The 21637-nt window shown below is 43.0% G+C and overlaps 1 protein-coding gene across 1 annotated transcript in view; it reads left to right on the top strand.

Moving 5' to 3' along the window:
* pitpnm3 (PITPNM family member 3) overlaps positions 1-21637 on the top strand; it is a 64575-nt gene that overhangs the window by 30079 nt on the left and 12859 nt on the right. The window contains exons 4-10 of the mRNA XM_071914653.2: positions 5224-5294; positions 5493-5713; positions 13969-14158; positions 15289-15411; positions 16055-16242; positions 18633-18790; positions 19221-19391. Coding sequence (XP_071770754.1) covers positions 5224-5294; positions 5493-5713; positions 13969-14158; positions 15289-15411; positions 16055-16242; positions 18633-18790; positions 19221-19391 — 1122 coding nt within the window. The remainder of the gene's footprint in view (positions 1-5223; positions 5295-5492; positions 5714-13968; positions 14159-15288; positions 15412-16054; positions 16243-18632; positions 18791-19220; positions 19392-21637) is intronic.

Raw genomic sequence — 21637 nt, 5'->3', positions numbered from 1 at the left:
TATGGAAGCAAGATGCTGTCAAAATGCCACTTCATTGCTACTTTAAGTATCGTCTGTTTGAATTAGCCACATTTGTTTGATATCTGCTTAATTAACATTGACATATATATCGAGGCACTAACCTTCATTAAGTCAATGTCCTGCATTATGAATTTCCAAGAGTTTCATGTGTTATGAAACTGTTGCATGCCTTGCCAAATGAAGCTAAACCTGTTATGCAAAGACTTAGGGGTGAAAGTAATATGCAATAGAAGTTGGCTGTTTTCCAGACACACAGATACTTCACAGTGATAGCTCTCTAATGAGTTGACTCACACTTCAGTGGGCAGGAAACTTTGAGGGCATTTTACCATTTCCATACTCCCACTGAAGACATAAAACTGTAGTCTGGAAGCCATTCTTCCCGATGATGAATGCAGTCTTTTTGCCTCTCTCTCTCTCTCTCTCTCTCATCCTCCTGCTCTTGTCTTTTCTCCCATCTGCTCGATCTGAGCTGATGAATCTGCGACGGTGATAGAAGTTGCGGAGACCAGAGAGTAAAAAGAGACAGGGGGTGATAAACAGACAGAAAACTCTGCAGGGAGGAGAAGAGAGAGAGAGAGAGAGAGAGAGAGAGACAGAAAGAGTGCACCCTGTAACAAAATATTATATTGAATTTATGGAGAAATGACATTCTAAATCGTAGCTGCCCGGACAGAATGACACAGAGGGATCCGAACATGGATCAATAGATCAATAGTTCATCCTTCCTCATTTGGCACTCTTCCCTCTGCATTTTTCTCATCCCTTTCATCTTCACAAACTCCTTTCTGGGTTCCATTTTCTCCCTCTCTCTCTGTTCTCTCTCTCTCTCTTTCATAGGTAGGCTCAGAAATGTCTTGTACCCATACTCTTTAGACTGCAGTATGATAAGAGATGTGCTGATGCACTGTTTGTACTAGCTGTGATAGGGTGCCGGACTGGGCTTGAAGCCACTGGGAACATGTCATGGTACTGCTGAACTCCGGCTTCCTCAGCTCTCCAGAGTACTTTCTAGGTTAAGTCATTTGTTTAGAGAGAGAGAGAGAGAGAGAGAGAGAGAGAGAGAGAGAGAGAGAGACAGAGAGAGAGAGGTAGCCAGTGTCACTAAATACCACTGAGCTTCATAATGCACTTATTGACTGGCAGCGGGACTCGCACCCCTGAGTGGAAGCACAAGAAATGAAAACATAGAAAAGGAGAAGACAGGCGCAGGAGAGCCTGAATTCCCCCTGCAGCAGCACAAACCTGTCTTTCTGCATGGAACAAATTGGCCTCATAACCACAGGAGGCTGCTTTATACCGCCGAGCCACGCCAACAGAGAGGCGCTAATGTCAGTTCGCTCCAATATCAGACAAATTACTTGCTTATAGTCGCTCTCACGAATGATGAGATGAATGCAGGTCGCTTATTTCCACTGCCTTTACTGCAATCCCCTGAACACGGCTGTTTCTACAAGAATGATAGCCAATGCATTTTGTAGTGCGGTGCCATGTGTGAGATGCAGGTCTTCAGACATTTTGTGTTGGGTGAAGCAGCTGTGCTTTTACGAGTGTGTGAGTGCCTTTTGAGTGGGTGGCTAAATACTGTATTAGGTCTTATCTACTGTATTATATTACTTTATTTGTATGTCCTGTTTTATGGCACTTAATCAACAGAATTCCCCTGATGATAAAGTCAACCTTGAACCATGATCCTTGAACTTTGAACATGTTTATTCACGGAAACGTGCTAAGCACTATCTTAACACCCAACTCAAAAGTAAAGGGAAAGTTCAAGCAGTATGCCTTTCTAATATTCAAATTGGTCATTTAATATCAAATTCTATCACAGTGTGCAGCGTTCAATTTTCAACAAATCATGTCTGTTCTTTATTGAGCAGCATCTAATTAAAAGAACGAAGGAAAAGTTATAAAATTGAACTTTATCTATCTTGGTCTCTTCTAATCTTTGCTGTGAATTTTCACACAGCTCATATTACAACCGCTAATGTAATGTCTTCACATTAACATAATAAACCATTAACACAATAAAAATGTGTAATAATAGTGTAATATTCCTGTTAATGTGATAGGTTACCTACCATTGACCTAATAACTTTTTTCCTATTAATTATAACATCATTAGAGAGATACAGGAAAGAGAGAGGGGGCTGACATGCAAAGTTTTCCCCTGAAGTTTGACTATTTGATTAGCAGTTCAGTCATAACATTTTTTTTCAAATTGAACCCCACAATAATCATTATGGTTATGATTCTAACATTAACAGGAAAAATGTTACATTAATGGGACATTTTATGATGACAGGATTATTACACTATCAACTGCAAATTGTTATTATTTTAATGGCTTATTGGGAAGTTATTACATTAACAGTTCTAACATTCCATAATTTGCATAATTTGTCATATGGTGCTATACATATTGCTAAATCTTTTCATGATCATAAGACAGCACATACGCTGGTATTTTAAAATAAAACACATTATATGTATGTAGTATAGGTTATAAGCTATAGCAAGCCAGGTAGGCTAACGTTACTGTATTCTCTCCAGAAGAGGTGAAAGCAGCTGATCAACTACAGAGCCAGAGAGCTGAGATCATATTCAAATAAACTGCTAATTAATCAGGGTTATGTACGTCAGCGCCACAAATGCACAATGGGATTACAATCTGTTCTTGTTGTATTTCCTGTCTGCCAACAGTGGGATCAGACTGAGAAACTTCAGCAGTTACTCACAGTTCTTAGAGGTGATGAAAGCATGGAGTAATAGTTCATCCTCAAACTCTCTCTAATAAAATAAGCAATATGGATATTTTTAAATATGGGTGAATCCTAAAGCACTCTGCAAGTCAGGTTATTAGTGTTTTTAATGGCAGGTGTATGGTAATAAAGAGGAAACTTCAATGCAAAACTGCTAAATTATTTCACACAATGTACATGTAGTATTTTTGTGCAGTTAAATGTACAAAAAGTATTTTTTTTAAGGAGCGTGACCACTCACCCCGAGCATGTTATTTGTTATTTAGACAGAGAGAAAGTAGCAAAGCAGCAGGATGGACAGGAGAGGAAGCTCTAGCAGGACCTGATCCCAGACCAGCAGGGACACATGTGGCTTCAGAGACAGATGACTGAACCACTTAACTGTATCTGGGCACAAAAATGTCATTACTGAAAAACCATCAAACCTGCTGAAGTATAAATGGTCAGATACTGTTCTGTGTTTTGCTTTGAGCAAAGTAAAAATGTTGCAAAAACTAAAAAATACTGTGTTTAAGGCCTGAATGCTTCTTTTATAGGAGACACACCAGAGTTTAAACTCGTTCTGAAGATGTTCAGTGGGTGTTCAAATGACACCAGAACACCAGAAGCACTATATGGACACTTCATGGGACACATTCACATTCGAGAAATGCAGTACCATCTAGCAATGGGCAAGAAAGACAAGTTACCTTCATGTTCTTATGTGATTTATTTTTGCACCAAAATGAATGCTCATTTTCTCATTTGATGGCAAATTAAACATCAAACTGGACATCTCTGTGGACGTATTCAGCAAGGTTGGATTTTTTTAATTATAGTTAATGCCTCTACATTAAGGCTGGATGAAATAGGGTTAGACTAGAGCACACCAGAGGAATCATATTTTACTCAACCAGCCTCAGGAGCGGTCTGTGAATCCTGTAATGAAACTTGCCTCACCCTGCCTTAAGGCACTGCTATAACACATCTAAAATAATTTAGTTTGTCTGGGTTTCAGTGGAGAGTTTGTGTCACATGGTGTTTCAGGGGCTTTTCCACTCTGCCAACGATACAAATACTGGAGGAAACTAATTCCTTCTCGATTTAAAGATATTGAATATCGGCCTCACCTTGTCTTAAGGGGCTACTAACCCATCTAAAAGGTGTCAGATGGCTTTCCACTCTGCCAACAATAAAATACTGTGGGAAACTCAAATTCTTGCAATATTTGTTTATTTTGGCATGAAAATGTTCACATTTAAATAAATTCAATGTCAAATATTGTCTATCAGCAGCTTCAATCAAAGAATGTCAGCCTTGAAAAACCCATATTGGTCTAATCCTAGCATGAAATACAGTCAGCTTCTCATCATACAAGGTCGATTTTTTCTGCTGTCAAATCCCACGATGCTTTCCCATCCCGGTGTTTGTACAATAAAATACTTTACAAGGTTTTTTTAGAGGAACTCTTCAGTCCTACCTCCCACTTTCAGAAAAAAGAAAACCTCCCTCCATTGATTTTCTGTTACTTTGTGACCAAAATAGTTCAGTGTGCTGTGTCCCTTGTGTGTGCTGAGCTGGAGTTCTCGGCAGGCAGGAGGCGGCCTGAAAGCGTGTGGCGGGCTGGGCTGTAGGCAGGCAGGCAGGCAGGTAGACAGGCAGGCAGGCAGGCAGTCAGGCAGGTAGACAGACAGGCAGGCAGGCAGTCAGGCAGGCAGGCAGGCAGGCAGGCAGGCAGGCAGGCAGGCAGGCAGGCTGGGAACAGAGGAGAAGGGAGCTGACAGCCTGTGAGAGCCTCCCATGACAGTCAGTCCCAGTTGAGGAGGCCGGATAAACAACTAGCGAGCGAAGCACAGAGCCAAGGCTTGAGCCCAGATAGATAAATAGGAAGAGAGAGAGAGAGGAGAGAGAGAGAGAGAGAGAGGCTCAGGAATAAGATGACACAGCGTGCAGAGGCTTCCGGGGGAGGGTAATGAGTTTGGCCAGGTTCCTGCGTGATATGCTGCACTACACAGGGAGAGACGCTTCCAGTCAGCACAGTTGGAAGAAAATATGTGTCTCCATCCCTTTATGCTCTCGCCCTGTGAAGAAGTGCATTGTTTTGCCCGAATCTGACAAGCCAAAATCTAATTATGTGAGATGGATATGCTGTAGTTGCTGCAGAGATAAAGATACAACCATGCTACCTGCTCTGCACTGTCAGTATTGACTTGTGAATCTTACGGTTATGACATTTGAGCCTAAGGGCACACAGACCCATCGCCCAGCGTGGAGCAGGAATGAGGAGTAAAGAAGAGGCTAGAGTAATATTGAAATTGGTTAGCTTCTCCAATCAATATCCATTTCAGCTTCTGTTATCAGCGCATCTGGGTGAAGTGGCTCCTGCAATAACCCTTTCTGTGTCTTTCTTTTCTCTCCCTGTCTCTATTTGTACCTTTTTATCTCCCCACTCCCTATGCAGAGGGTCTGTACCACCTGGGTGGCCCACGCTGTGCCCCTCAGAGCAGCATTGAAGGGCTGGAGGACACCGAGGTACGATCACAATGAGCAGCCTCTCAGTGTATTCACCGTCTGCCAAGGACAAGTACAATTACCCAGTTATTTAGTCTGTCATGCACCAATGCCACTCCACACCTCCTTGCCAAAGTCTTGCCTTTCTTCTCTCTATTCTTCTCCTCTATTTGAACCCCCTTTGCCTTATCTGTATTCTCTGCCTCCAACCCTTCGCAGAAGAAATGTAAGACCCACGTGTTGCTGCTCGTGGTGCACGGCGGAAACATCTTGGACACGGCGGGCGGAGACCCCAGCACAAAGGCCGGGGACGTCACCACCCTGGCGTCCGTGCTGGAGAAGGTGACGCGGGCGCATTTCCAGGCCGCCGCCGAACACGTGATGATCAAGCTGGTGCCGTGCCCCGCCGTGTGCGCTGAAGCCTTCTCCCTGGTGTCCAAGTGAGTGGCAGCGCCAAAGCAGGGAGCCTCATTGATCACGGTTCCTGTGAACCTGCTGTTTCAATATCACTGTGCTCCCTTCGCTTTATCCGTGTGTTGTTGCTGACTTTTTATGTTACTGTAGACATTGATGTTCTGTTGCTGTTGCGCTTTTATTCGGCCTTTCAGCTCATGTTTACCGAGCTGCATTCTTACTGGTTCGGTGGAGAGCCCTGATTACTTTAAAGCAGCAGCGAACGGGCTACATTTGGTGGCATTTTTAGGAGGATGAATTCACCAACAAGCAATTTTTAGGTGGTTATTTAATCTGACTGCATGCATTACAGCCCATCGTTTAAATATGTTTGCCATTGTAAAGAGTCAGGTGGAGAATCGGATTGCCCCGAATGAATGCAGATTTCTAATTCACCAAGCACGCCTCCAGGAGTCAGCACAGAGGCAGAGATGCCATCTTGGCAGAGGTGGTGAAGGTTAATCAGGAAAATATATTGACCAAGGAACCCTAAACAGACAGTGCAATGTTAATTAGTATGCTGATGACATTTCTCAGCCCCTGCAAGCATGTGGCCATGTGGAATATTAAACTCCTAACCTTTCTGACTGCTGTTGTTTTTAATTGTTAATTCTCCCCTTAAGTCCTGGAGGCAGCTCCTTAGTGGACAGAGGATCAGAATGACAGAGTAATGACTGCAAATGGCATTACTCTTTCTATTGATCTGAGGGACTGTGTGTGATGGCTCAGTATGATCTGTTTGTCTAATTAGCTACGATTACTTACTATTCAGGTCTCATTTGTTTTTCAATTTCTGTGAGTGGAAAATAATTGTGGATGCAGTGGGAGTAACTCAGTGATAAGTAACTGTCAGTGGATGTTTCTTCTGTTTTGATAGATTATGTAGAATGGTTTCCATAACAGCAAATAAGTCCCAGGAGACTTCAGTGACAATTTGCAAAATTTCACTCCTTTGCGTTCCTCATAACTCCCAGTTCTTACTTTCTGTACTCTGTTCAGTAATGAAGACCTTGGCAAGAGGAAATTTTGAGATAGAGGTTAGGTGAGGTGAAAGCGTGTCTTTTCATGTGTTTGCTCTTTTCGGCTATGCTGCTGGCTGTACAGGGAGCCACTCAAGCATAACTAATATTTTCATTTCCCAGTTGTCACCATAGTTAGTTTTTGACAGTGTCACATAGTTTTAGCTGCTCTCCATTTATACGCTGAGAATGTTTTTGTCTGAATTGTCACTAATCAGCATGGCTGAGAGAATGTGTTTGGCAGAAGTCAAGGCTTCGGTCTGGTCCTGTGATTGACGTTAGTAAGAGGAAGGCAGTGACTGGAGGCAAGAACAGTGTAAAGAGATTTGAAGGCTATAGCTGCTCAGCAGCTTGACGTCCGATTGCCTTCAGCACATCCATGGATGAAATATTAAAAAAACATCATCCCTTGGGAATCCAGCGGGACTGAGTTATTGCCACATTTCTCCATTGCCTATCCTTGTATGCATGTGGGCATACACACACACGCACACACAAACACAAACACATACACAAGCAATGAAGGCTTAGAGCCCGAGAAAGGTAGGTGGCATTTTGATAAAAAAGAGCTCCATCCCTCATCTCTGGGTGAGATCTATCTAGTACCAAAAGAATTTTGTTGATATTTTGGCCAAAATTGAACTAATCACCAAAATGTTTACTAACGAGAAGGAAATTTGTATTTTGACTCTCCTGTGAAATTAGTCAAAGCCTACTTATGCCCAGATGACTCCAAGTCCTCAACATACTCTAACAATATGTGCAGTCAGTATGCACTCATACACCCACACACCAAACAAACACAACACTTCCTCAATTGCACTTTTGTCATTTAATGGTGTTTGCTCTAATGGCAGTGCTGGACTTGTGGGTGTACTCAGCCTCATTTATTTGCGTGCCAACATAAACATCAGAGGAATAGGCAGCCACACGGGAAGGGATTGCTGCAGTGTGGGGATTTGCTGTCATGCCGGGATTTAACAGCTTGGTTGAAAATCGCACCAAGGAGTGAAGGTGGCAGAACCTCTTAGCGCCTCAAAGAAAAACTTTCACATAAACAAGCCTCTTTGGAATCAGAGCTCGATAATTCCCTGTGTAGGATGTCCCCATAGAGAATGAGCATGTTTTTCAGCGTGTGTCTTCCTTGTTGCAGTGTGTCTGGAAGGCCTGCGGTGCTCCGAGGGGCTCTGAGCCCTCATTATTAGCTCCGCCTGCTAATGAAGCTACCTGGCAGTGCCGGCGAGGCGCTGGGTGTCAAGACAAACACACACACACACACACACACACACACACACCACACAGTTGGAAAAGAATATGCGAATTACACAGTCTGGATTCTCACCATAGCACATCCAATTAACAATCGACAACGAAAAAGCTCCGAAAATTGATTTTCTCTCGCATCCACGACACTGCCTCTGTCACAGTTTGATTTGTTTTTTTAAACATTTCAACTATTAAAAACTTCATCTCAACAGCAGGAGAGAAAGAGAGAAGAAGTAAAGTGAAAGTGTCTTTCTATCTTCCAGTAGGATTCAATGTCAGTGTACAGAATCAGTATTCTATCAGGGGAAGAGGAGGAGGAGGAAGCCTACTTGTCCGTGTGTGCAGCAAGTGACCTCAGTTCAGAGAGATAGAGACTCATTATGCCGGCCATCTAGGGACGCGACGCTGCTTTTTTCCGGGGCTTCTCCCTAATTAAGAAGTCTGCAAGGTGGGCCAGTGCCGTCCATATTAACTGTGCGAACGGTGCGCAGTGCTAAGCCAGCCATTAAAAAATTGGGAGAGCAATTAAGCAGGAATCTGAGGAATCTTAGTTTTTTGTTTGACATTAATGGTGAGAGGCAAGGGGGTGGTGGGGCAGAATAATAGGGAGTCTATCTCAAGGTTATGCTGCGTTCGATGGGGCTGATTTGAGGTTTAATCGGCTCAATCAGCCTTATCTTCTCCCTGCTGCCACAGACAGTAAATGGAGAGGCTGTTGTTAATGGATCTCTTCATCATCACATTACCATGAAACCTTGAAGAAGATTTCTGTACATCTCGCTTTATAGTATAGGCTAATTAACCTGCCGCTTGGCGTCATCGAATGATGTTGTTTCTCTGATTCTTGTGTGTTTCTAGATAAAAGTAACACAGTGATCAGAGGCAAAGCAATACATTGTAATGCTCACTTGGTTCAGAGGTGAGGGAGATCCTGCTTTTATACCTGTATCTGTCTAATGTGTCTATAAGTTCTACAGTGCATTGCAGCCCACAGAAAAGCAAGTGAGTCTTTGAAGACTTGCACTTAAACGATACCTCAGTATATCCTCAACTGTTAGTCTAACTGGTAACACTTTACAATAAGGGTCACTAAGTTAAGGGTTAGTTAATGCTTAATAAGCAGGTTAGTTAATGCTTAATAAGCATTAACTAACCCTTAATTAACAGTTAACTAATGTGTCTGGTAATCATTTACTAATGGTGTTCATGTTAACTAAGGTATTAATTTATACATTATTTAATAGTCATCTTTATAAACTATTAAATAATGTATAAATTAATACCTTAGTTAACATGAACACCATTAGTAAATTACACATTAAGCATTAACTAACCCTTATTAAGCATTAACTAACCCTTAACTTAGTGATCCTTATTGTAAAGTGTTACCATCTAACATTTAACTAATGAGAGCAGAGGGACGTGAATGGGGTAAGTGCCGGTGCTTGTGTGTGAATGACTCATATCCTCAAATAACGGGCAGACTCTCGTCATAGCGATGTGAAACACACTCTCCTTCCACGTGGGGCTTTGTTGATGTGCCTCTGGTGAGGGCCAAAAGCCTCAGCCTCCCAAGGAGCGTATTTACTGTATCCGCTCTCCCCGTCTCAGTGAGTGCTGATTTATTGATGTTGCCATGTCAACGTTATGGCTCATATAGTCTATTATATGATATTTTGGCTGGAAAATGTGCTTTTAATTGGGAATCTAAAGACTGAGCTTATAAGATCCAGGTTGTAGAGCACCATCTGTGTCTGATGGCAAATACACCAGTTAACTTTCCCGTCTCGCTCAAACAGAACTGTATATGCCTGTTATGGCCCCCGCCATTTTATTGATCACTTCAGCACTTCAGGGGAAATTAGTTTGGATTATTAAGATTAATTATAGCCATTAAATGCAGATGGGATTTAGATGGTTTGACTTAGCAGCTTTTGTACATGTTTGTATAGACAAAGATGTTAATGATCGTCTCACCTTCATTAGGACCATTGATTCTAAACATAAAACAACCTGCACTCCTCTAGGAAATTAGATCTACAAACTGCCTCAGCAAATTAATTGCAAAATAAAGTTTTGCATATGTGCACGCGCGCACAGTCACACGCACGCACACACACACACACACACACACATACACGCGTGCACATGCACACACACATTATTTGTCTGAGCCCTTTTGAATGTGAAACAATGCTGTTCCATTGTAACAATAACAAGTGCTTGCATAATCAAGTGAGTAATTACACATCTCAAATAAATAATGAAGATTCAGGTGATAGGTGTTGAGCTGTTGCAGGTGTTGAACCTCTTTTGTTGTCCTGTGACTTGTGAACCCAGTTCTGAAGCAGGGCTGTGTGTTTGGAATATTAATTGGAGCATTTTTCACCTTCTCTGTGAGCGAGTGTGTTATTGTGTGTCTGTGTGTGTGTGTGTGTGTGTGTGTGTGTGAGTGTGAGCAGCAGTTGTTAACAAGAATCTGCTAACAAGAGTGGGGCCAATCGAGTGCTATACAGCTAGACCAAGCCCTCACTCATGCTCTGCTGGCATGTTGGGACTGCTCATTTCGGCTCCAATCCTCAATAAACACCCACCTTGTAAACAAATCATTGTCAGTGGTTTAAACTGTGAGACAACCTGGTGGCATTTTGTATTATAGTTGCATACCAGTCTTTTGTGTTGCCTTTGCTGTACCGTTGCCAGAGTTGAATATTCCTCAGCAGCTTCTGTAGAAAGAGTGACACAGTTGTTATGCTAATAACTATGTGCAGTGCAGTTCTAATGACATACAGCACATTACAGACGATTCCAGTTTTCTTCTCTCTGTTTTCTTGCAAATCTGCGTGGAAGAATCTCAGAGTCCCTCTCAAAAATCTACACTGCAGACGCAAACAGCATCTCGAGAGGCTTTAGATGCTCACTACGCACAACTACAGACAGCTAGACATCATAGCCATAGCCCTGGGGAGTGCCTCCCTTCACTCTCGCTCATTAATAGCACCTAGTCCTATGGGGAGACTACTGTGAGTGAAGCTGCTACAGATGGAACTGTTTAGGCTATAACCCATGAGAGACCATGCTTTACAGAGATTATAGAACAGCTGAGAGGCGTTGTTAGGCATAATGCAAAGCGCAATGCCGGTAACACAATATTGTAATAAAAATAAGAACACAAATGTTCATAGAGCTTTTATTTCTAATGAGAAGTAATAATAATAATTAAATGTATGTTATTCTACTGCCCTGGGGCCCTAATTTTATGCCGGAGCAGATCAAGTGTCCTCTCAAGTGTGACATAATGTTTCAACCCATTCTGGATCCTGATTCTGGATCCTGCCCCCTTTTCAGTCTGATGTGAAAATGAATAGGGATGTAAAATATTGACTATTTTTGCTTACCAGGGTTCCTCTATTTTGTATTTCTTTATTTGTTTAGGTGGATTCTGATGGGTTTTGAAGCTGCAATGAAAATAATGAAAAAAACCACTCAAACACACATTCCAGCATTTCACAGCTTTGTGGCACACAGATAAAAGACCTCTTCTATCCAACAGGTTTCCCAAAAGTAGCATGTGAAGCATGGCATTTTGTAATTGCAACAGAGATAGGCCTTCAGCTGTGAAAATATTATGTGGTAGTACAGAATCATGGCTGTAACTGTTTTGGTAAAATTTGATAATGGTGTAACAGGTGTAACAAGTTACTTTTTTCCTCTAGCCTGGATAATTGAAAGTACTTCAGTCTGTGTAAATGGGATTATTATGGGGAGTTGTCAGTTTATGCAATCAAGTAAACGGCTTAATTGGACTATTGCCTAAAAGGGGTTCATGTTTCAGTGAAAGAACAAGGCTGAAAAGTGCAATGTTGTATGAACAGTATGAGCAGTGCGCAGTGTGAGGCACGCCGTTTGCCGCATGGAACTCCACAACAACTCTGACCTGCAAAAAAAACTGTCTCCATAGAACTCAGTTGCCAAGGCACACGCAAATTCTTTTTTACGCTAAAATGTGAACATAAAGTCGTAGTACTATTACTAGTCGTAATACTCATAGTATTGGCAATAGTTGCATTATTGTGCGCATGTAAATGGAGATGACTAACTGGATGCAACCTTTTTAATCACAAAAAACAAAGTACTGGCAACCAACAAAATAATGGAAAGACATTTTATTGATTGTACTACAACCTTAGTTGTATCTGCACATGTGGTTTTTGTGTCTTCCAACATAAAACTGTTGATGTGCATCATTACTCATGGAAAACATGATGACTGGGATTTCAGTATCTCCAGAAATGTGAATTCAGCCTAAAAAGGGACATCATCTACCCTTGGTTGCATATTTGGGGTGCCCTATATTTGCTCCTTGTGACTCTGCATGTCCCGAACAAGGACATCGACTTCCTCTTGGGAGGAGCTTTTTTGGTGCAGCCGGTCTGGATTCTCCTCATCCATTACGAAACTGTCAGTGCACCATGGCAGAGAGCACACTGCTTTTAAAGGGAGTGAGAGAAGCTGATCTGATTGGCCATGATTGATGCCAGCCCAAACCACTTCTACTGATAATTTTTTCTGCACGTCCTGAAGGGCAGTGCTTGCCTTAAATCTGCTCAGCCAATCCCAAACTTCATCATATGACATCACTACGCACTGTTTTGTTATGTTTTTTTTGCGCCGTCATCTTCAGCATTTTTTAAAATCACATACTTTGCCTTGTTCAACTCTGTGCCGGAGGTAAGGACCTTTCTTTTAGATGTTACTTGTTGATGTGATTAGCATAAGGCGTTGGTGGTTTTAATGACACATTAAAGTAGTTACTAGCATGCTTCCTACCTAACTTGGCTATAGCCATTGCTGCGTTACTTGGAACCTGTTTGGAACAGTTGCTTCACAATATTTTTTAATGTTGCAAAGTTGCAAAGTTATGGAACTGGTAGATTCCATCTAAGATTCCATAGGAATCTAAGAAGATGTTTCAATAAGCAAAACTCCTATCTGCTGATAAATCCCTCACTTGTTTAGTGGTTATCTTTTGTAATGACACTTGTTTGGCTCTAACTAAACTTGGTTCATATCATTCTGATTGGGTTGCTGGTCATTTTGAGTAATTGTGGGCTAGTTTGTTTATATTGCCTGTTATTATTCATGTTTACTTACTAGAGATGAAAATATTACCAACCAACATGCCACTCCAGAACACACTGCTTGCCTTCAGGGTTACACTGTGCTAAGAGGTTCTGTCCTTCTGTGTGGTGAGTGTGGTGAGTGTGGTGAGGAGTCCATGGCTGCTGCCATATTTCAGCCTTGGCATGGCGGTGCTGGCCACTTCCTGTAATCGGAGCATCTGATAGATGGTGACAGGGTTGGCACCGCTGCTCAAGAAGAGCATACGGGGCAACGCGATCCTTCACTGTTTCCCCACGCTGTCAAATAAAGGGTCTCGCTTGGTCTGCCGTGTGCACTGTCACTTACTATGACACACACAAACATGGCCGTATAAATACACATACATACACGAACACTAAGGCGTATACATACACATACACACACACACTGTACCATTCTTAAATCAGATGGAGTACATTGTGAACAGATTGAATGAGAGACATTGCCAAGTTAATAAATGTAGGACAACCAAGGGGAGGCTTATCAAGGAACATATATATATATATATATATATATATATATATATATATATAACTTTGCCCCATTTCTTGGAGGAGTCTTTGATTTTTGGAGGCATCCACTTTGTGAACTTTCTCTAACCTCCATTTATTTTGACATTTCTGTACATTAGAAACTGATGACTGTCTCTGTGCAAAGGTCTGAGAAAATACTTAACACAGGGCCATACCAACAACAACACACATGCAGTGATTATAAACAATTTTATTTGCTGACTATTTTGATCCTTTAATCATGCTTTTTCCTTCCTTCTTTCCTGTTGTCACCCGGCGCAGTCTGAACCCATACAGTTATGATGAGAGCTGTGTGTCCAGCAGTGTGGACCACCTGCCGCTGGCTGCCCTCCCCCTCCTAGCCATCGTCTCACCACGCTACCAGGATGCGGTGGCGACTGTCATCGCCCGGGCTAACCAGGTCTACCATAGCTTCCTGCAGTCAAAGGATGGCCAAGGATTCACGGGTCAGGTATGTCCAACTCCATAATGTGTCTCCCATCCTTCTGTATCTAAGCTCCTGCAGGGCCCGCTGACGCACAGGGCATGAGTCATAAGGAACGAGGAGATCAAGAGAGGAGAGGAGAGGAGAGGAGATCTCCTACTCTCTAATCTCACATACACAATCCAGTAATGGGCTGCAGTCACTTTAATGGAAGTCAATGATTGTCAAAGGAAGTAAAGATTGAGTTAGAGTGCGCTGCGTAATCTGTGGAAACTGTGGGAGCTCAGGTCTCCAGAGGACTGCAGCTCTCTGTCAGCAGACACATTTAACTCTATCGCACCTGGAAACAAACTGGCTCCTGATAACAACCTGTGTCTTCTAATTAGGTAAAGGCACATACAGAGACGCTGCACAATTAAATAGAACTTAACAGCATTAACTCTGTGCTCTCAAACACAACTTCACAGTGAGTATTCATAACTTAATTAAAAAGCCAGGACAACAAGTACAATGGCAGCATGTCCAACTAATTAATGAAAAAATGGAAAGGAAAATCCATGCTATAGGAACAAGACAAGAGGTGTAAAATTGCATCCTAGGACAGGAAGGCACAACACTTTCTCGATGTCCAAAAATAGATCTCTATTTATTAGTTAAAACCATGATGTTTCAGTCTAGAGTGACTAGATGACCTTCATCAGACAATCAACGATAGAAAAATAGAGCATCTACAATTGCCCATTGTTTAAGGTTGTTATGTCTGTTTAAAAACCAAATAAAGTGTTGATCATAAAAAAAAGAAAAAGAGAGCATTATACAATCAAAGCGATTGGAGTAAACAACCCCACAGGTGATTACAATAAAGGTAATTACAAGTAGACAATATCTGTTATTGACTTGTTTTCTGCTATTATGGATAGAAATGGATGGACGTCATGATATTAACTAATAGAGCAATAGAGATCTATTTTTGGACATTGAGAGTGTGGCGCCTTCCTATCCTAGTAAAATATGTGCTTTTCTCAGTTTCTTATTGACATTCATAGGCCTCTCCAATCTGCCTGCTGTTGAGGCTTACATTGATCGAGCGCATGTGTGTGTGTGTGTGTGTGTATGTGTGTGTTTGCGTGCGTGTACGTGCGTATGTTTTCGAGCAGGTATGCCTGATGGGCGACTGTGTGGGGGGCGTGCTGTGCTTCGACGCGCTGTGCTTCAGCAACCACCAGAGGCCTGGTAGCCCCAACAACAGCAGCAGGAACAACAGTACTGAGAGCCTGAAGGTAGGAGCCTAAGATCACACTGATAACATAATGATGCAATATACTATATACAGGCTATACAGGTTTGGGGGATGATGAACAGATGGCTAAACACAATTTCACAGCTGATGCATCAAGATTACATGCTTGTGTTATACCTTGTCTTCATCAGTGGAATTAATTATGAATTAATGTAAAATTATGCCGTGAAAGTTCAAGTCGTCCTCTTGCAGGAAAATATGACCTATGTTGCTATAGTACTCAGTACAAGCGTGTAAATGTACAGTATTGACATGCCATCCCAAGACGTGGCACTGCACTCGTGTGAGCTAGTTTGTCATTTCGTGTCCGTTTACCCCATTAAGCACTGCATGATCCCCGCTCTCTGTCTGTCAGTCCCTCTCCCCTCCTTCCCTATGCCATCCTCCTCTCCACCGTCCCTAACCTCACCTCATCCTCACTGAAACATAAATCAGCTCAGTTGGCTCATATCTAATAGAATCACTCTTGTCAGCGCAGCCACAGTATTTCTCCCACATTCACCTGTTGGCCTGAGAAAAATATTAACTTCTATCTATCTGATTGTGTGTGATTGCCTGGTACAGCCAGTGCTGTGGGTGAGTGTATGAAGCTGTATGTTCCACACTCTCATCCTCCTACTCAGGATAACCCAGGCCTGCTAGGGGAGGGCAGCCCAGGCCTGAGTTCCAGCAAGAGGCTGAGTAAGAGCAACATCGATATCTCCGCCCCCAACGAGGGCCACGGCCCAGAGGGGCAGCTGCTCAGCCGCAAGCAGAGCGACTCGTACGATGGAGACACTTCGTCCACAGGCCAGCACAGCTTCTTTTCCAGGTAGAACAGTACGCATGAACATACCCATGCACACACACACATATAGACATACATGTTTGTATTACTATACTTGTGAAGCCCTTCAGTGACTACATTAATTCCTAACCCTAACCCTCTCCACTACATGGCTTAACCCTTACCGTAAACTAAACATAATCGTAATTCTAACTCTTAAAGGTAAACCAAACACAGACTACTTTTCAGGTTGGACTGATGTCTACTGATTAAAAGCATGCTATTGCAAGTGGTTTGTCATGGATCAGCCAATAGCAGCCAAGATCAGCCAATAGCAGATTGCAACTGCAATAGCATGCTTTTTTAGCCAGTAGATGTCAGTTCAAACTGTGTTCAAAAAGTCCTAACCGTAAAATAGCCCCTTAAAGAAGTGCAGATCAGCAAATGTCTCCACTTTGGTGGATTTTCCTCATCTAGTAGTCCTCATAACCACAGAAATACAAGAACACGCACACACACACACACACACACACAATGGCTTAGGGAATAGTTGCAAGAGGAGGGCAGATTATACACATACTTCACATATGTACAATCAAACCTGTAATCTACCAAGTACAGCCACAGACTAGTACTGTTGGTTATTCTGAAATGACATTGGAGCAGTTGGGGGTTACGTGTCTTGCTTACAAAAAATTCAACACATTTCCCAGATCATAAAGGAACTCCACAGTTGCTTGCCATGATACAATAAATCTTATGACGTAAACATGACGTTTCTACAGTCCATCAATGATGAGTGCATTAGGGGTTGATAGGACGACCCAGATGTTGCACACTGGCCCTTGTCCAGGTTTTCCTGGAATGTGTCACTCTGATCCCCCCTGCTATTTATCAATATTTGCAGCTAGGCTGCCCTGCCTGCCTGTCTGCCTGCCTGCCTGTACTGGACTATAAATAGCCTGTTTGTGCCTGTGCCAGCTAGTTTGCGTGGGAGACTGAGCACTGCAGGTGAATGTAGCTGGGAGGCGTTGGTTGGAGGGGGTTGGCTGCCATGTTAACTCACTTCAAGCAACCAGTGCTCCCATTCCAAATCACATGGTCCATCACCATCACAACTACATCACCCATGAGTAATTCCCTTACTGAAGATAGGACCCCATCAATTCACAGTTACACCACATTGTGTCCATAGCAATGCACCTCTCACCTTTTCCCTTTGCTAGTTACACCCTTGATTGAACCAGAGCTTGGCTATGTGAAGGACAATTCCTGCTGCTGGATTTGCTCTTCACCCCTGCACTTCCCAGTGGACATCCCCAGTCACCAAGTCTAACCAAATCTCCTTTTCTCAGACATCATTCAACTCATCACAATGGCCTCTGGGGTAGCTGTCTACCTCTTGTTCACTCCATTTCTGATGTTTCCAGACCCTGCTCTGCTTTGGCCCTGACAGGGAATTGTGCATGAGACCAGCGGTGATAGCGCTGATCCAATGAAAAACAAGGAGAGACACTTAGCAAGCAGTGGACCTCTATTTTGCTGCCATGTCTCTTTTATTTTTCTCTTTTTCTTTCCCTTGTCCCACCCCTGTTCCTCTCATATTTCTCTCCCTTGTTTTTATTAATTAATTTAATTCGTCCTCCAAAGGGGACATTATTTTTGGCACAGTGTTAGCCGGGTTGCAGCGCCCCTGGAGCAGGTAGGGGTTAAAAATCATGCTCAAGGATACTTTGATGGGTATGGCCATGCTAGGAAACAAACCCGGGTCCTCCAGATGTGGGACAACCTCGCTAACTACTAGGCCATCCTGCAACCCCACTGTCTGCTAATAAGAAAAATCTCTTTTTCCTCAGCGCCTTAGGAAGCTGATGGATTGATGGAGGGAAGAAGTGAAGGAGTAGACACATGAAGAGAGAGAGAGAGAAGATAGGCAGCAAGAAAAAAAGAAAATGGAAGTATAAGGCAATCAAAGCCCTATTGATTTGGCTTCTTAAGGTGGCTGCAGACTGTAATCCTTTTTCCCCATGCAGCACTTAATGGGGAAATGTTGGTGTTGGCTGGCTAGAGGGCAGAGAGATCTCGTAGAGGAGGGGTCACGGTTGAGGCCAGCTGGGCTGTTCAGACCACCATAACCCTGATGATTCCTGTGAAGCTCAGACAGGGTGACTGAAGAGCTCTTCAGGCTGAGTCATAAAGGCCCGGTGCCGACAAAACACCTCAGTATGCTAAAACAAGCCAGCCTATGATTGAATTATTGAAGACAAAGCAGAGACATTATTGAGCCTACAAATTTGCCTCCCCAAATTCAGCTTGCACACTTTTGACATTTATGAATTTCAGGTTACTCTTGCTTTTCATTTCAAGAAATCCATCCTGTCATATTTGTAGAACGTGATAACTTCTCACACTCTGTTTCCATTTCTATTCCCCAGTTTGATGAAAGAGAGTGTAGAGGTGCGCGGCGGCAGTAGCACCAGTCTGGTGTTGAACCCAGGCCGATTTGACTTTGAGGTGTCAGACTGCTTCCTGCTGGGCTGTCCGCTGGGGCTCGTCCTGGCCATGAGACGCACTGTACTGCCTGCTGTCCAGGGTAAGGAGCAGCAGCGGGACTCGAAGACAAATGTGACGCATATGAGAACATGCACCCTGCCATGCACACGCATACACACACACACACACACACACACGCACAACAGGAGTATAATGTCATTTTGACAGTGCAGATCTCCTGTAGCTGTGACCCATATTGACTTATAAGTACAATATGACATAGTTGTATTGACTTAACAGTGTAGCAGCCTGCTCTACAGTGTTTCCCACTGCCTGCAAATAAATTCTCACCTTTTACGTTCCCAGAAAGCTTCCACAGTCATGTACAGGTCAACATAGTCTCAGCCACCACTGCTCACAACCCCATTTACTGCATTATTGCTATTCATCTGACACATCTAAATTCTCTACCAAAATCCCACTGTCTTTTCTAATGGCTGCTACCGCCCGTTGTGCTTTCTGACCCTCAGTGAGCCAGCTCCATCCGGCCTGCTCTCAGATTTTCAACCTGTTCTACCCCTCGGACCCCTCCGCCTCCAGACTGGAGCCGCTGCTGCAGCCCCTCTTCCACAAGCTGCCCCCATTTGCCGTGCCACGCTACCAGCGTTACCCTCTAGGGGATGGACGCTCCACACTCATAGGTGAGAAGGGCCATTTGCCATTGGAAATCAATTTAACAGTAGTAGGAGATACAAGAGCAGCTTCTGTTCCTAATGAATATTTAATTCGTTCATCTATTTTCTGGTTTAATTGTATTGCCATATTGATAATCTTTTGGATTTTGTATTTCAAAGCTGGCGTGAAACCTTTGAGGAATTCTAAGTAGTGGGACAGAATCACAGCGAGAGGGCTATTCTATGATTTAGTGATGTGAGTTTTCAGTGGTGCACATGTACACATAGCAGAGGCTCTCCCATCTGTTTGAGCTAGCCCTGCAGACGCACAGCTAAATCCAACCCCCAAAGCCTTAAGTTTAAAGTAATTACACTTCATCGTCTTGTGGTGCAGTACCTTTAGCCTGTCACCTCTCTCAGAGGATCAGGCACAGTGTGTGAGATATTAGTCTGCTAGATATGGCACAGCACTGCTGTAATCCCCCTGGAGGGCTTGGTTGTGGAGACTGAGTCCGTAATGAGCTGCTGATTTATTTGAAGCATGTTTTTAGCCTCCTTTTGGGACACAGAGACTCACTCTAAACAGCAGTTATGACGCATCGCCTGGTTTCTCTGCCTCTCTATCCTCCTACCTCACTGAGAGAAAGTAGGACAAGGACTGATCACTCGCGCTAACAGCCTGCGAGCATGAACCTAGATGAGAAGATAAGGTTTTGTGCAAAGCATCAGAAATGAAAACGATCTTACTCAAGATACAATCATTATAAATCAGTGCAATTCCAAGTATATAACACATCCAGAAGCAAGCTTGTTAAACCAGCCTCCGTTAGCTTATTTTTGATTTATTTGTTTTGTTTGCTTGCTTGCGTTTAAACAGGGAAGCCTTGAATAATATTTGTGTTTTGCTTATATGAGCCTTATGTACAAAAACGAATCTGTGACATGATAATGATAAATAATTAATGTTTTCGTCCTGCAAACTGAATACCCAAGCCGTGATTAATTAATTCAGTCATGTTCTGCCAGTGGTGCTGATAAAGGTGATGGAGTGTAAAAGCAGACACACAGTGTACGCTTGCAGCTTTACTGGGTTTTAATTATGGGTCTAAATCCCTACTCCATTGATCAAGCTTAGAGGCTGTAAAATTATGGGTTAAATAAAAAAAACACAGACAGGTAAACACGGACACACAGGCAGAGACATACAAACACACACACAAGAAACACCCACACATGTTGCTCATTTCCAGCTCTGTAATATGGTAATTAGTTGTTATGAAGGCATGGAGAGGCAATCAAATCAGGCTCCTATGGGTATGACTTCAACATCGATACCCATCAACAGTCTAGCTTTTATTATGATGAATGGTATTAATATAGAGGGAATGAGCCCTCTTCCTATTGATTCCAGCTCTGTTCCAATGGGAAATGTGATCATCCAAAAGAACTGTGCGTGGAATTATAGTCATTTATATCAGTAACGATCACATGGCCACTGCGGCATTAATGTGAAGATGGTAGTGTGTTTTGCCTGCCTCCAGTTTCCTATAGGAGAGAGTGGAGCGGGCTTGAGTTAAAAGTCTCTTTTTGTGTCATTATAAAAAAGACATTTCAAGGCCACAGCACACTCATTCTCTGTCACCTTATGAATTCCCTCCTCGTCCTTCCTTTTACCATTCTTATCAGTTGGTTCACTCTCCCCACCCCCCTGCTTAAATCCTCTCCCTCTGTTTCCATACAGGTATACTGTCTGTGCCACCTAGCAGTGACCTCTAATGGGACTGGTCGATCTAATTGCTTCAACTTAAGATTTTTACAGCTGTGTAGTCTTGATTTCTCTTGCTCTTTCTCTCTCTCTCTCTCACTCACATAGTCAAACACACACGAACACATAGAGATTCATGCCTTCTCCCTTTTTTTCCTCCTTTTATTTTTCTTTGTCACCGTCTAGCCCCACCTTCCCTGCTCACGCTTGCAGTTTTTTGATGCTCCTCACCAGCACACAGCATTTAAAGCTGTGTGTGTGTGTCTTGTGTGTGTGTGTGTGTGTGTGTGTGTGTGTGTGTGTGTCAGAACAGAAAATGCGTCACAGTCAGTGGCCCTTTTCTCTCCTCTCTACCAGAGAAATCTCTCTCTCTTTCCCTCATTCTCTTTCTTTTCTCTCTCTCTCTCTCTCTCTCTCTCTCCATCCATTGTGCTGTGAATGAAAGACAGAGCCCTGCTAACGTTCCAGAGACTGAAAGAGGATAAGGCTCCTCTGAGACGAGTGGGGC

Source organism: Centroberyx gerrardi, chromosome 6, assembly GCF_048128805.1.
Source record: "Centroberyx gerrardi isolate f3 chromosome 6, fCenGer3.hap1.cur.20231027, whole genome shotgun sequence".
In the NCBI taxonomy this organism is placed as follows: domain Eukaryota; kingdom Metazoa; phylum Chordata; class Actinopteri; order Beryciformes; family Berycidae; genus Centroberyx; species Centroberyx gerrardi.
Note: the sequence above shows the minus strand (reverse complement) of the source record. Positions and strands in the feature narration are given on the sequence as shown.